This window comes from Anabrus simplex, chromosome 1, assembly GCF_040414725.1.
Source record: "Anabrus simplex isolate iqAnaSimp1 chromosome 1, ASM4041472v1, whole genome shotgun sequence".
Lineage (NCBI taxonomy): Eukaryota > Metazoa > Arthropoda > Insecta > Orthoptera > Tettigoniidae > Anabrus > Anabrus simplex.
Genome location: NC_090265.1, coordinates 1096691425 through 1096708852, shown reverse-complemented (window position 1 = coordinate 1096708852; position 17428 = coordinate 1096691425). Strand labels below are relative to the sequence as shown.

The window sequence follows — 17428 nt, the reverse complement described above, 5'->3', positions numbered from 1 at the left end:
TCAATTCTTCCCAACCCAAACATTGCAACATTTTTGTAACGCTACTCTCTTGTCGGAAATCACTCAGAACAAATCGAGCTGCTTTTCTTTGGATTTTTTCCAGTTCTTGAATCAGGTAATCCTGGTGAGGGTCCCGTACACTGGAACCATACTCTAGTTGGGGTCTTACCAGAGACTTATATGCACTCTCCTTTACATCCTTACTACAACCCCTAAACACCCTCATAACCATGTGCAGAGATCGGTACCCTTTATTTACAATCCCATTTATGTGATTACCCCAATGAAGATCTTTCCTTATATTAACACCTAGATACTTACAATGATTCCCAAAAGGAATTTCACCCCATCAACGCAGTAATTAAAACTGAGAGGACATTTCCTATTAGTGAAACTCACAACCTGACTTTTAACCCCGTTTATCAACATACCACTTGCCTGCTGTCAATCTCACAACATTTTCGAGGTCACGTTGCAGTTGCTCACAATCTTGTAACTTATTTATCACTCTATAGAGAATAACATCATCCGCAAAAAGCCTTACCTCTGATTCCACTCCTTTACTCATATCATTTATATATATATAAAAAAATATAAAGGTCCGATAACACTGCCCTTAAGAACTCCCCTCTCAACTATTACAGGCTCAGACAAAGCTTCACTTACCCTAACTCTCTGAGATCTATTTTCTAGAAATATAGCAACCCATTCAGTCACTCTTTTGTCTAGTCCAATTGCACTCATTTTTGCCAGTAGTCTCCCATGATCCACCCTATCAAATGCTTTAGACAGGTCAATCGCGATACAGTCCATTTGACCTCCAGAATCCAAGATATCTGCTATATCTTGCTGGAATCCTACAAGTTGAGCTTCAGTGGAATAACCTTTCCTAAAACCGAATTGCCTTCTATCGAACCAGTTATTAATTTCACAAACATGTCTAATATAATCAGAAAGAATGCCTTCCCAAAGCTTACATACAGTGCATGTCAAACTTACTGGCCTGTAATTTTCAGCTTTATGTCTATCACCCTTTCCTTTATACACTGGGGCTACTATAGCGACTCTCCATTCATCTGGTATAGCTCCTCCGGCCAAACAATAATCAAATAAGTACTTCAGATATGGTACTATATCCCAACCCATTGTCTTTAGTATATCCCCAGAAATCTGATCAATTCCAGCCGCTTTTCTAGTTTTCAACTTTTGTATCTTATTGTAAATGTCATTGTTATCGTATGTAAATTTTATTACTTCTTTGGCCTTAGTCTCCTCCTCTATCTGGACATTATCCTTGTAACCAACAATCTTTACATACTGCTGACTGAATACTTCTGCCTTTTGAAGATCCTCACATACACACTCCCCTTGTTCATTAATTATTCCTGGAATGTCCTTCTTGGAACCTGTTTCTGCCTTAAAATACCTATACATACCCTTCCATTTTTCACTAAAATTCGTATGACTGCCAATTATGCTTGCCATCATGTTATCCTTAGCTGCCTTCTTTGCTTGATTCAATTTTCTAGAAAGTTCCTTCAATTTCTCCTTACTTCCACAGTCATTTCTAACTCTATTTCTTTCCAGTCTGCACCTCCTTCTTAGTCTCTTTATTTCTCTATTATAATAAGGTGGGTCTTTACCATTCCTTACCACCCTTAACGGTACAAACCTGCTTTCGCATTCTTCAACGATTTCTTTAAACCCATCCCAGAGTCTGTTTACATTTTTATTTACCATTTTCCACCGATCATAATTACTTTTTAGAAACTGCCTCATGCCTGCTTTATCAGTCATATGGTACTGCCTAACAGTCCTACTTTTAAGACCTTCCTTTCTATCACATTTATTTTTAACTACCACAAAAACAGCTTCATGATCACTAATACCATCTATTACTTCAGTTTCCCTATAGAGCTCATCTGGTTTTATCAGCACGACATCCAGGATATTTTTCCTTCTGGTTGGTTCCATCACTTTCTGAATCAGCTGTCCTTCCCATATTAACTTATTTGCCATTTGTTGGTCATGCTTCCTGTCGTTCGCATTTCCTTCCCAATTTACATCTGGCAAATTCAGATGTCCCGCTACAATCACACTTCTTTCCACGTCGTTTCCCACGTAGCTGAGTATCCTATCAAATAATTCCGAATCCGCGTCAGTGCTACCCTTTCCCGATCTGTACACTCCAAATATATCAAGTTGCCTATTATCTTTAGAAATGAGCCTTACACCTAGAATTTCATGTGTCTCATTTTTAACTTTTTCGTAGCTTACAAATTCTTCTTTCACCAGAATGAACTCTCCCCCTCCCACCATTCCTATCCTATCTCTACGATACACACTCCGGTGCGGTAAGAAAATTTCTGCATCCATGATATCATTTCTCAGCCATGATTCAACTCCTATTACAATATCTGGTATATAAATATCTATTAAATTAATTCTATTTCTTTCTTTACAATACTTCTACAGTTCAACACTAACAATTTTATGTCATCCCTACTTGATTTCCAGTTCCCTGTTCCCTTATCACCGCTCCCTAGGCCATCCCGTTTCCCTGAATGTACCTCCCTATTACCCTTCCAAACAAATTTCCTAACTTATACGTACCACTGCGGTTTAAATGAAGGCCATCCGAGCGCAGATCCCTATCTCCTACCCACCCATTAGGATCTAGAAATTTCACTCCCAGTTTCCCACATACCCACTCCATATTCTCATTTAAATCCCCAATCACCCTCCAGTCAGTATCCCTCCTACACAGTATTCCTACACAGTATTCCACTAAACTTCACCCGTGCTGCATTTACCAGATCTCACACATCTCCAACTATGTTGATACTTATATCAGCTTGCCTTACGTTGTTGGTACCAACGTGAAACACTACCACCTTCTCCTTCCCCTCCTCCCTCTCTTCTACTTTCCTCAACATCTGCCTCAACCTAATTCCTGGATAACATTCTACTCTGGTTCCCTTTCCTCCACACACTTTCCCCACGTGTCTAGCGATGGAATCCCCCATGACCAGAGCCTCAACCCTACCCACCTCATTTGATCCCCTCCCCTCCTGGTCAGCCCTATCTTTCCTGATAGCTGCAGAAGCTACTTCCTCCTCCCTTTTCTCCTTCCCATGACCCTGTTCCACCTGTCTTTTCCTATCCTCTACTCTACATTTCCCTTTCCTACCTTTTCCCTTCCTCCTACTTCCACGCATCTCAGCAACAGTTCCCTGTCCCTCATCTTCCCTCTGTTGTTCTACCTGGAGTGACTCGTACCGATTTCGCACAGACACCTGTCCTGAATTCTGATCGTAAATAGAGCCCTTAGCCTGCAATCTCCTTCCCCTTAGAACATTAGACCACCTGTCTTCTACAACTCCTCCCTTTCCTTCCCCTCCCTTTTGTACACCTACTGTAACATGTACATTGTTTAAGGGAGTCCTATCTTCCTTTCTGTCTTCTGTGAGAATCCTAATTATCTCCCTCAAACTTTCCAACTCCTCCCTCATACCCCTCAATGCCTCACCACACTCACAGTAAGTACACTCGCTCTCCTTAGCCATTCTTTACGGGGAAAAAAATTAAATTAAAAATAAAATAACTTATTTGCAAAAAATAAATGAACGGAGGGATATATTGTCTGGGATAGTACACGACAATAAGGTAATTAATATACGACTACACTACAATACTACTTAGTCGTACTCTATTTTTTTATCCTACAACCCCTAACAGGATAACAACTGCTGTTAATTACTGAATATCGAAAGTAATACACAAGAACTACACAATTCCAAACTGCAATTAAGCCTATCCTAATTACAACAACAGTATTTTAGTAAAAGTTTCTACGGATACCTCTACTACACCAGTACTACACAAATATTTTACAATAATAAAATAAGCACACTAAATTCTAATAGGATATTACTCGTATGCTACTGTACAGTACACTACAGTAATTTTTAAACTACTATTTCAGACGTATCCTAATTACGATACCGGTACCGTACCGTATGTCGCTACTAAGCACAACAGAAATGAAATTTGCAAGAACTACTCTACTCAAAGATTACCAACGAAGCTAAATGCTTAGACAAATTATTATTAGTATTACGGTCTAATAGATACACACGAAAGATAACACACGAATATAGCAGGCAAGATACGGCACTATCTAAATGTACTGTATCTATACTACAATGTATCTACACTACACTACACTACGTTTGGTTAAATGCTTAAGTATCGAAAGGATTGCCGTACACGAAGAAAAACATGAATATAACTAGCAAGATACTATCTAATATATAATACCTTATCTTCACTACAATTCTACTGAAATGTGGTTATGTGATTATTACAGCTGGTGGATTACTATTATTTTCCCTACTCCACGGGACGGAGAATAAAAGTGTTCTTAATTAGGCCTACTGAAACATACGAGGTTGTCTACAATAATTTCTCAAATATTTATATCAAAACTACTACTACTACTACTACTACTACTACTCCAGGGACTTGAACTGCAATTACCGGAATATATGAACTTTATTATTATTAGGTAACCGCTCATAAATACTGAAAGATCGAGGGAGCGAAATATAAATTACAGATACTAACTACCTACTCAGAAGTACAAATGAATGGAATACAAGGTCAGCTGATTTTTATTTATATTTACTTGACTACACTACACCCTTTGTTCACGACTGTAGCCAACAATGCAATATTTGAATATGAGGAGCGACAATAATCAATAACAATACGACTGTTAACTATTACCGTGTAATCTCTTTAACTTCTTTTTAAATGGTAGTTTACAGGCGTATCGTGATTTTTTAAAATGTAGTAAATTATTACCTTTGCGATAGTTTGAACGGATATCTATACGAAATACCGGAGAAGTTGCTGCAGAAGTTACGGTACTATTCCTTATGATAATCTGCCTTTGTAAGTACAACCAACGAACCTACAGATATTTACAAATATTTTTGAAATAGATGAATTCATAAAGTTACTAAGTTTTGTTTTACACAATAATTACTTTCAGCAACAAAATATATAAACAAGAAGGCTTAGCTATGGGAGATCCAATCACCGGTATTTTAGCGGACATCTACATGGACAATCTAGAACAAAACAAAATAGTAAAAAAACATTAACGGGCTCAGTTTATGGCTCCGTTATGTCGACGACACATTAGCAATTATCGATAAACAGCTTAACAATAGAGATGACATCCTAACGTTTGTCAATAATTTAGACGTTAATATAAAGTTCACAAAGGAAAACGAAAACAACATTTCAATCAATTTTCTAGACATCAAAATCACACGAGTTGTAGACAAATTTGATATCCAAATTTACCCATAAAAAAAGTCACTTATTACAGTTTAGTATACAGGGCATTAAAAATCCCTCTTTCACCGAATAATCTAAAAAATGAATTAGATTTCATAAAAGAAATAGCCAGATTCAACGGTTTCAATCCAGACATGATCAACAAAATCATTAATAAGTTAGACAAAAATTAACCACAAATCTTTCTCCAATAAAACCCAACAAACCAAAATTCGCGAAGTTCACATTCACCAACCCAAAAATGCATCAAATTACTAATCCTCTAAAAAAACACGAGGTAAAAATCGCTTACACAATGCAGAATACAAATCAAAATTTATTTTTTAATCATAACTCAGTCAATTCAACTAATAATAAATATTCAAGCTCAGGTATATATAGACTCAGATGCTCAGTATGTAATTTTTCTTATGTTGGTCAAGCTGGCCGCTGTTTCTCAACTAGATATGTAGACCATTATAACGCCCAAAAAAATAAGTTCTCTGCAATGAGTAACCACATGAAGGAAACAGGTCACAAATTTACTATAATAGGTCAGTATTTACAAATCTTAAAAAGAATTGAAAAAGGTAAGCTCGTGACGGAATATGAAAACTTATACATCTTCCTAGATCAACAATTCAACAAAGACAAAAACTTAAATGACATTATAGATAACAAAAGTCCTCTTTATGAACAGATTCCAATTCTATTAAAAAAGCCCATTCCTTCTGAATAATAATTTTTATAAAATATTTAGCACCAAATCAGTAGGCCTAAACACTCCCACCAATCCGACACACACACACCCCGCCCATTCTCCCGCTGCCAACAACTCCTCCTCACGTGCAGCGAATGGGCTCTTAGCCACGCCTTCTCAAGCTCAACCACCTCCACCAAGACTTCACAAATACAACACGCGAAGTAAGAGCTTGGCAACTGCCAGTTGCTCTCAAGCCCTCAAAATAAGTTAACATCTCAGTGGTCATAGGGGTAAGTGTCAACACTTTCCATTTAACTTCCACTATTCAGCCCCTTAAATCCAATTATGGTCCTTCATTAAATTTTCAAAATAACTCTTTAATTACAGAATTTCATCATACACTTGGCTACCCACCGATTGAGAACAACGTTCGTCATCTTAAAAAGAACTAGGCCATATGAAAATTCTTCAAAATTTACAAGCATATAAAGGAAAATCAATTCTTATTAACTTCAAGAACCAACGATCACTACCAATGCTCAACTTTCCTCAAGTTTTTAACAACACGCCATTTGACAATTAAATGGAATGTGCTTTCTGATTTTTATCTTTATTGTAATATCTTTACAGTGTTGTAATCTTCAAATGATTGCCATGTTTTTAGACTCAAATATTAACACAATAATGTTAAGTAATAGTATACCACATTTTTCGGGAGATAGTGGGTTCGAACCCCACTGTCGGCAGCCCTGAAGATGGTTTTCCGTGGTTTCCCATTTTCACACCAGGCAAATGCTGGGGCTGTACCTTAATTAAGGCCACGGCCGCTTCCTTCCCATCCCTAGGTCTTTCCTATTCCATCGTCGCCATAAGACCTTTCTGTGTCAGTACAACGTAAAACAAATATCAAAACAAAAACAAAAAACAAAAAAAAAAGTATACCACATTTTATTTTGTAATAGTTGTTTAACGATCTCCAATCCATTTTACAGGACATAGTTTTTAACAGTATTCATAAGTCATTCCCAATCAGGTACCTGATCTATTTCTAAGGTAAAAAATGGCTGATGATGCCTACTATTGATAGGCGAAACATGTACCATCCAATGTATTAATTTTATGTTAACATTTTGATAAGGACAAAGTCCTAACTTTTAAGGTTGTATTGTATTCAGTAGGTGGGAGAACAATGTAAACATTCTAATGTTATTTAACATAATCGTATACGATAATATTAAAATGCTAAATTTGTGTTAACTTAAGGAGCAGTTTTGATTTCTGCCTGAAAGCCCAGTGACTATACAGTGCCTTGAGGCAAATGCCGAAAACCTGTTCAGCGATACACTCGAAGAAAGTAAAAAATAAACATCTAACTCTGGACATTATGCAGGCCTAGACGCTTTGCAAGTACGAATATTTGGTGAAACTCGTTCCGTCTTCAAATAGAGCTGTCGAAGTGCGGTCTTTCTCCTTCCAGTTGTTGTGGGCACGCTCTGCTTTATGATTTCCGATGATCCTTTAACAATACAACCCGAATGCGATGCTAAGATGATCCCTTATGCAAGTTCACTGCCGATTGCTTTTCCAGTCCAGTACTTCCTCAAATTACCGCAATGATGGAATGTCAACATCAAGATCCGTAAGTATGCCATAGCCGTCCTTTCATTAGATACAGTTTCATGAAAAACACGTGATCGAGGATTTAGCGTTGATGGGACTGAAATTTCTGGACGGTGGATCCGGGAAATTGTTTCTTCAAGGAACGGATAATGCGGGATTTTTACAACATGATTTAATTGCTCGTGGGACAACGTAATTTGAATGAATAATACGGGAATGCTTAGTTTCTGGGAACGTATAATCGAGGTTCTACTGTATTTCAGAAAGTGAAAGTTAATATGCTTATTCTCATGGTACTCGTGCTCTATTTTTCACTACGGTATTCTCTTTAAAATCATGTTAAGTTTCTGTTCCTTCAATTTAAATCTGCAAGTCAGTAATACCTGTTTCTCTTTTCCTTGCTGCAGGTTGTGCTCCCAATGGTCCACTAAATAATTTGTTATGTCTGCTGTTTTGTAAATATTTTCTGTTATTGTTGTGTTAATTTGAGTTTTTATGAATTAATATATTAATTTATTATCTCTTGACATTACATTAGTTAAAGACATAAATGTATAATTTCTTGTGATATGTAACCTATTTTCTTTGAACCCCCTTTTAAGGAAAAACCCTTTTTAAGGAGGAAATATCAAATCCCACTGATATTAATTAAAAAGGGGTGCTACCGTATGTATATATTTTCTTTCTAAAAATATTAACTTAAATTACAAGGAAAAAAACATGTACAGTTAACTTCAAAGGGAAAGTAGTGAAATTGTTGTTATGTTCACTTAATGATGTTTCATCAAGAACTATGAATGTGTGTGAGTTTGCATTGGAAGATGGAAAGGAGGATTAGAACACTCACAAGGGTAAAAGTAGTGTCTAGCCAATGTGAGTAGGGGAGCATTAGAAAGGAGAAACAAGGACAACAATAATGAAGACAAATTGGGCATCCTCATATATATGAACTTTTGGACTTCTGTGTTCCATTTTTACTAGTTCTACTTTTTAAACCCCTAGATGGGTCATTTCTGGTTCCTAGTTTTCTCCTTATTCCACAGCCAGCTTGAGTGGCTGAAATGGTAAAAAATACTGGCCTTGTGAGCTCAAGTTGGTGGGTTTGATCCCAACTCAGTCCGGTAGTATTTGAAGGTGTTCATATTGTGCCCTAAAATTATTTGGGAATATGGGTAAGCATGAAATCTAGTGTCAATACGGGTTAGAATAGGATAACGAGTGCGTAGGATGGCTAGATACCCAAAAGGAGGATTATAGTTTAAATTTTAAAGAAAAGAACGACATCCAAGAATTCAAATATATTGTGAAATACAAATAAGAAGAATAACAAAAGAAAAGGACATTGCCTCACAAATCTAGCATCGCATTATACATAACAGACATCTGCGCTATGGCATAAGCATTGTAAATTAAGTAGAATGAAATTAATAAATTTACCTCGCCATCAAATAAAACATAGGTTTCACATTTAAATGTGGCTTCACTTCCTTTTTATCATATGTCCAGTAAGTTCCTCAGTTTGTTATCACACACTGTCACTTAAGTGTATAGTTTAATAGTTTACTAGTTTGGTTCACTATAGTTTGTTATATATACCTTTAAACTATATGATTTATTACCTCGTATTTACCTTAATAAAACAGATCAAACATGGTTAAATCACTGATATCACTCCTATACGTACTCCAGAAATATACTTATATGTTACTCAACCTGTTAAAAATTAATTTACATTATACTGGCACCGAAGTACACCAACTGAGAACTTTGTTGAAAACTACAAGTTAAATCAACATCTCAATTTTAATTCATACCACAAAAAAAATATAATCAACTCTATAATCATATAGGCTAAACAACTGTTATGATGGAATTTTTGGCAACTTAATCCAATATAATTTCACTTTTGGAATGAGTAATGAATAGAATGATACAAACTCATGTTTGTTCTTTTGCTCTCACCATGTGGTCATGGTGGTCTCCACGATTCATACCTCATGGTTAGCCAATTTGGTAGTCCTTCACGACTTGAGTTATTCTTCAGCTCCCCTCCATAATTTAAGCTTCCATAATGGTGTTCGAGAAGGCTGCTGATTAGTTGACCATCCTTGGACTCTACTCATGTCGAAGGTGTAAAGTTATAATCGCCTTAACACAAGATAACTTCATCGAAATGATTAGTTGTATCAGTTTTCCAGTCTGCGTTACCACTATGCATACTTAAGCACACTCACATTCCACATGATGAACCTCATAAAGAAAAAACTTAATTTGACGATCTGTCAGCAATTCATAATACCAATTTAATGGTCCGTTATTGGACATTATAAATTTTCCAGCTAACTCATTCTTTTTGCCTGCGTTTCGCTCCTATGTGCTATTTTTTCAGAGGTGATCAAAAACTTTTGACCAGTAGTGTATGCCAGCCTCATATCTGTAGATTGTCCAGTACATGAAAGAGTTCTTGTGAAATAGAATTCTTTGCACATCTCAGTGTGTCCGAAAACTGTAAAAGTAGTTAGCGTTATGTAAAATCAACAATATTAGTTTTATTACATATCTGGCACTTGCCTCATCAAGTCCGATGATCTCTTAAAGAATTGCCCCCCTCCTTGAGTGCTTATAGAACTGGGAAGCAGAAATAAATTTATGGGGCAGGGATGTGGAACTAGAAGAAGTCGACTGATGAAAGAGGCAACCAGTAAAGACAACAGGTGCAAAGATTTGCTTTTCATGTGTATTTGTATTTATCCTCATTTAATCTATCACCCCCTGAGTTATGTTGACTTGTTATTGTATGTGTACTTACATATGTTACCATTCTTCCACATAGCTTCTTGTCTTCAGATGATGTAAATATGTTAATTAGATCCATTGTTGTTTGTATGCCTAGCCTAAGAAGTCTATTGTAAAGACAGAAGAAAGCCTGAATGCAGAAATAGAATCTGACTACCGTCTAGATCCCATGTACATGTATATGCAAACCAAGTTTGGTGACAGCCAGCCTGGATTTATCAACTTCATGAGCAGAATGAACGTACGGGATGATAACTGTGAGCTGATTATGTTCCCCACAGAATCCTACTGGCAGAAACAGGAACAGTCTTCTTTACTTTCTGATGTTGCACTTCCTACTATACCTGGTATGTATATTTCGTCAGCAAAATCATAATTCTTATTATTTCTTAATTTTCAATTTACAATGTAGTTTAGTTCTATGTTACATTATTAACCTTTTCACTCTGGTGAAGTAAGACCGGACACATGGCCTTGGGGACAAATACCTACAGTAGCCGGCCATGCCTGATGTACGGAATACTTTGTGCTCTCTGCTATCTCGCTCGCATTTGTTCACGTTGCAAGTGATAAAAATCATTGTTATCCGTATTGAAGATACTGAATGTAGGATGGTAAAAGGTTTGTTTTGTCACCTATTCAATACATGTAAATTTTACAATTTAGGAATTTATTATTGATTCCACTTGAGACATGTTTCGCCCTTCATTGAGGGCATCATCAGTCAAATTATCTCCTCAAGGCAAAAATCAGGTACCTGGTTAGTAGTTGACGTGCACAAATTAATACATATTAATAATACACATTACAAAAATTAAGTATGAGAAACAGTTGTACAATAGTGATGGTTGAACATACAGGTTTATAGAATAAGAAGTCGGCACCAATGCATAAAATTAAAATAGAGTTCGGCAGTGGTGCTCTGGAGAACAGTTGACGCAATCATAGGAAAATATAAAGTTTTAAAAATATTTACATTATAACAATCAAGGGAGAAAGGGTGTAGTGCCCGGCGTCAAAGTTTGTAACCAAAAATTAATGTCAATGGTTGGTAACTATAACTATACAGTATTTACATTGACCAATTGAACAGTTGAAAATAAGGTTTTAAAAAATATTTGCATTATAACAATCAGGGGAGAAAGGGTGTAGTGCTCGGCGTCAATGTTTGTAACCAAAAATTAATGTCAATGGTCGGTAACTATACAGTATTTACATTGTCCAATTGAACAGTTGAGAATTTTACAATTTATATATATATTTACATAAGAGCAGCTTGGTGAGCAAGGATATAAAAAAATCTAGTACCAAGTGCGTCCTGTTGTTTTAAAGGCTGGAAGAAGAATGTAGCATAGACATTTCAGGAATATGCAGAGTGGTTTATCTTAGTTAAAATCACCAGGGGTAGGGAAATATTCCATAGCCAAATGAGGTTTTATAAGCATCAGGCTGAAAGTTGTCTGGTTGCAGCACCGAGATCGGTACGGAGACTGGTCAGTGTGGATGGAGACTCATGGGTATTCAGTGCGTTTGAATGGCAACAATGAAGACAGTTATTTGTAGGTAATTGCTTATTAGGAATATGTTGCGGGTTGAAACTTTTGCTTATTCTTTTAGTTGACTTCTGTGGATTTCGCGCTGGGCTTCTATGGTGGGTGCGACGGCATTAGTCAGTTGTAAAATTGATCGCGTATTTATCTTGAGGGTGAAAGCGTATGATGTTGCTATGGAATCTATCGTATTAGTTATTATGTTTTTCACGAGATCTTGTTTTGTAGAGCTGTCACAGCTTCCTAAAATGTACTGGATTTGTTTTGGTGCCTTGCACAAAGCTCTAGTGCAGCCGTTTGTCTGGAAGCATGGCTTCCAAATATAAAGTAGATCGGCTTGATTGTGCAGGTATTACAACTGTTTTAAAAGCAGAGAGTGATGGTGAAGTATCTTCTTTATTGGATGATGAGTGGGTACATACTGAAGGACAGTGAAAGTGAAGTGGTTCCAGGCGAGGCAAGTGACGTGGGTGATGTTCAGAATGTTACTCAGCCGGCCAGTTCGTTGTAAATAATGCCCCAAGACCAAGGTTTGCTTTTACAGGGGTAAATACGATAAATATAGACTTTACTGATGTACACAATGTCACAGAATACTTCAGCACGTTCGTAGATATTGATATATTCCAGTTATTAGCTGAACAGACTAACTTGTATGCTAACCAATTATTAGCTGCTAGCTCTAATCTCAAATCACGATCCCAAGTGGGAAGCTGAAAAGCACAAATGCTGCTGAAATGAAAACTCTCCTTGGACATCTCCTTCTACAGGGTGTTGTTCAAAAACTAGAAAACGGTCTCTATTTCACAAAACATGAAAGTATAGCTATGCCCTCATCATCATCATCATCATTTCCCTTTATCCAGCTGTAGCCGGGTAGGGGCAAATATGGTTCCTCTCCACTTTCTTCGGTTTTTTACACCACTCCTCCTCCAACACTGTGTCCCAGTCCAGGTTTCTTTCTATAATGCTGCATTGGATGGTATCCTTCAATCTCAGTCGTGGTCGTCCACGGCGTCTCCTTCCTTGGATTTGCATTTCCATCACCTTTTTTGGCATTCTTTCGTCGCTTATTCACTTTATGTGCCCAAACCATCTTAGTCGGCTCTTCTCTTTGTATCATTCATTTTTTCCACTCCAATTTCTTCCCGCATTTTCTCATTCCTTATATTGTCTCTTCTACTCTTCTGTATCATACTCCTCAAGAACTTCATTTCGGCTGCCTGTATTCGACTCTCATCCTTCTTTGTCATTGTCCAAGTTTCTGCTTCATAAGTTGTGATGGGTACGTAATACACCTTGTACATAGCATCTTTTGCTTCCGTTGGCACATCTTTGTCCCATTACATGTTTCTTACACTATGATAGAAACAACTTCCAGCTTGAATCCTTTTACTAATCTCAGCATCCAGTCGAGCATTCTCCATTAATTCACTCCCCAGGTATTTAAACGGTTCCACTACTTCCAGGGACTTGTCTGCAAGTCTAATCTGACCTTTCCCTTCTTTCTCCCCTCTAGTCATAACAAGAGTTTTACTCTTTTCTACACTTATTTTCAATCCACATTCTTCGATCTTCCCATTCACCACATTCAACTGTTCTTGAACCTTCCTGTCGTCTTCTCCCCAAATCACAATATCATCTGCAAATAACATCATGTTCATTTCTCTTCCTCCATATGCTGCTTTTGCTGTTCTCATGATGTCATCCATTACCATTGTAAACAGGATTGGTGATAGAACACTTCCCTGTCTCAGCCCACTAGTTATTTTGAACCAACTTGTCCTGCCAACTTGTGTTTGCACGCAACTACAACATTCCTTATACAATGCCATGATCATTTTTATTAATCCCTGTCCAATTATTTTTTGCACCAGACTGTCCCAAACTTTCGTCCTGGGGACACTGTCATATGCCTTTTTGAATGTCAATGAATGTCATCACCATATCATTCCCGTACTCCCAATGCTTTTCCATTAGTTGTCTCATAATTAAAATGGGCTCTATTGTTGACCTTCCACTTCTGAAACCAAACTGATTTTCCTGTATCTGCTTCTCAACCCTCAACCTTATTCTACTCTCCAGTATCCTTTCCATTATCTTAGCAACATGGGATATTAGAGTAATTCCCCTGTAGTTCTTCAAAACTTTCTTATCACCTTTCTTGAAAATTGGGATGATTATTCCTTTTTGCCAATCCTCAGGGACCTCCTTATTCTCCCAGACATTCTGAGAACCCGATATGTCCACTGCAGGCCTACAGCTCCAGCTGCCTTTATCATCTCCTCTGAAATTTCATCTATTCCAGCAGTTTTTCCATTCTTCATCTTTCTTACTGCCATTTCAATTTCATTCATTGTAATTTCTTTATCCATTTCTTCATCAAGTAATTGCCTTTCCTAGTCGCCCATTGAATGACTGCCATCCGTTCTTATGTTCAGCAGCTTCTGAAAATACTCTCTCCATCTATTTCTTATTTCTACTGGCTTTGTTAAAATTATGCCACCTTCATCCTTCACAAATCTGGTGTTTACTTGATCTCTCTTTTTGTTTCTTAAGATACCATACAGTAATTTCTTGCTGCCCTGCGTATCATCTCTCAATTTCTGTGTGAATAAGGCCCAGCTTTTCCTCGTTTCTTCCTCCACTACTTTCTTGGCCAAATTCTTTGCCTCCACATATTTTCTTCTACTTTCTTCAGTCTTAGATGTTTTCCATGCTTTCCATGCCATTTTCTTTTCCTTCACTGTAATCTTTACCCTATCATTCCACCAGTGTGTTTCTTTGTCTTTCACATTTCCTGATGTTCTATCACACACCTTTTCTGCACATCCAACCAGTGCTTCCTTAAATCTTTTCCATTCCTCTTCAACATTCCCCACCTCTGCCCTGGGTACCAAGGGTATTATTTCCCTTTGAAATTCTTCTTGTATGCTTTTCTCCTTCAACTTCCATACTTTAATTCTTTTCTCTCTTCTTAATTGGGGTTTTTCAATCTTTTCCACTTTCTGTTTTCCTATCACTACTCTTATGATCTCCACCGAAGGCTTCTTCAGGCATGGCTGTTACATCTACAAGGTTCTTCCGGTGTTCTTTCTCTATGATTATATAATCAATCATGGTCTTTGTTCGTCTGTCTCCCCAACCATACCTTGTAATCTTCTGACTGTTCTTTTTCCTAAACCAGGTGTTTCCAACAATCATTTGATTCCTCATGCAAAAATCCACCAACAACTCGCCTTCTGGATTTACATTTCCATATCCAAAGGGCCCTACAACATCTTCCTTTCCTTGTCTTTCCATTCCAACTTGTGCATTTAGATCTCCCATCAATAGTACTTCCTTATCTTCTATCTGTCTCTCCACTTCCTCTAAGAAGTCCTCTAGATGTTCATCTATGCAACCAGTTTGTGGGGCATACAACTGAAATAGATCTTTCACGCCATTTTCAAACTGGAGTCTCATCATCATCATCCTATCGCTGACGTACTTTGTATATTCCACATATTCTTGGATTTCTCTTCTAAGTATGATGGCCACTCCATTTTTTGCTTCAGGTCCTCTGCTGTAATACAGCCTGTATCCTTCTCTCAGAGGGATCTCCCCTGTACCCCTCTTCTTGGTCTCGCACAATCCAAGTATGGCTATATTTTTCTCTATCATGAAGTCAACCAGTTCTTCTGTCTTTCCCGTCAGTGTCAGTACATTTACTGTTGCAATTTTGATGTAGTTTGGTGCTGGTTGCCCATTTTTCACAGTTCCCCCAGCACCTGAAGAGCTGCGCGTCGCTTTTAGCAGGGGACGCCCTAACCTTTTCCGAGGCACCATATCTTCTCTGTCCATATAGGCTATTGTTACGATGGGCTCGCCACACCCAAAGGCATTTTATACCTCCTGCCAGGTTCAAAATTAGGCCGCCCCTAACATGAAGACAGGCGCCTTTCATAGCCGCTCCTCTGGAGTACAGACGCTACGGTTATGTCCCTTCCGTCATCTCTGCCGTACCGAAGTCCACCTTCTCCGCCGTAGATGCCGTTGAGGTCTTCACTCGTAACCCTGAGCTGGGACCCATACCAGATGTTACACACCGGGTCAATGTGCTCTGGGACTCACATAGGCAGGGGCGCCACTCCCTGTGTAGGGCTGCCTCCGAAGAGGCCTATTTCTCCAAAATTATGTGTGAAGAAAGATTCTGCCTGCTTTTGTAATTCCTTCACTTTGCAGATAATTCCAATTTTGATCCTCAGATCCACAATGGGAAACTGTACAAAATACAACCAATCCTCAACCATCTCCTAAAGAAATTTTCTTCCGTCTATACTCCTGAACAAAATGTTCATGTTGACGAATCCCTTCTCCTCTGGAGAGGACGACTAAGCTGAGTACAGTTTATATTCTCAAAACGCAGTGGATTTGGCGTTAAACTCTACAAACTTTGTGAGTGTATTTCTGGATATGTTTGGAAATTTATTTTGTATACTGGTAAGGATAATATGTATGGTCAGAACTATCCGGGAGAGAGTACAACTGCAAGAATAGTTCTAGAACTCAGTGATGAGTTACTAAACAAGGGATATTGTTTGTACCTTGATAACTGGTATACTAGCTCGACATTGGTAGATAATTGCAAAAGAGAATTCTCATGATTGATCCGTATTGAAACAAGACTATAAGTAATTTATCACAAAAATAATTTATTCTATTATCACCACCTATTCAATACAAGCCAGGTGCTACATGGATGAAATCTACATAATACTATATACACTTCTTCACAAAGTCTGGAAACTCCTTCCTGTTAGTCCTCAGGATCCCTACAATATCAGTTCTCCTTTCACAAAGCTTATGTACCAGTAAGCAATTTATCACAAAAATAATTTATTCTATTGTCACCACCTATGCTACATGGATGAAATCTACATAAAACTATATAATAAATCACCAAGGCCATTTTGTCCCCTCAGCCGCTGCTTCGCGGAAGATATTCCCAGCACAGCATCAAGGAAAAAAAACTCCAAAGATTTAGAAGGTCGACCCATCCCATTGTTGGCTACACCACCCCTCCAGACGATGACGATATATCGCCAAGTGTAAATTGGAAATAGTGTTTCTGAAGTTTTCCACCTTGTTTCTTGTAGAGGACATAGGCATTTAGGCAAACCATATCACATCCAAAGGGAAGAGGAAAGAAATATTGTACTGGAGTCCTGACTGTGAAAAGGTTTTTGTGTGCAACACCTTGTTTTCACCTATATCACACAGATAACAATCTACAAAACCTGTAATCAACTGGATTCATAACAATGAAAATAACATAAATAGTATTAGTAACTCATTTCAAAACAATGTAAATAATATTGGTAACCCATTATTGAAGTATAATAATCATTATCATATTACATTAAACTAATTG

The 17428-nt window shown here is 37.6% G+C and overlaps 1 protein-coding gene across 1 annotated transcript in view; it reads left to right on the top strand.

Moving 5' to 3' along the window:
- Positions 1-17428, top strand: part of LOC136876476 (condensin complex subunit 2) — a 184202-nt gene that overhangs the window by 43824 nt on the left and 122950 nt on the right. The window contains exon 4 of the mRNA XM_067150472.2: positions 10563-10812. Within this exon, the coding sequence (XP_067006573.2) occupies positions 10563-10812 (250 nt within the window). The remainder of the gene's footprint in view (positions 1-10562; positions 10813-17428) is intronic.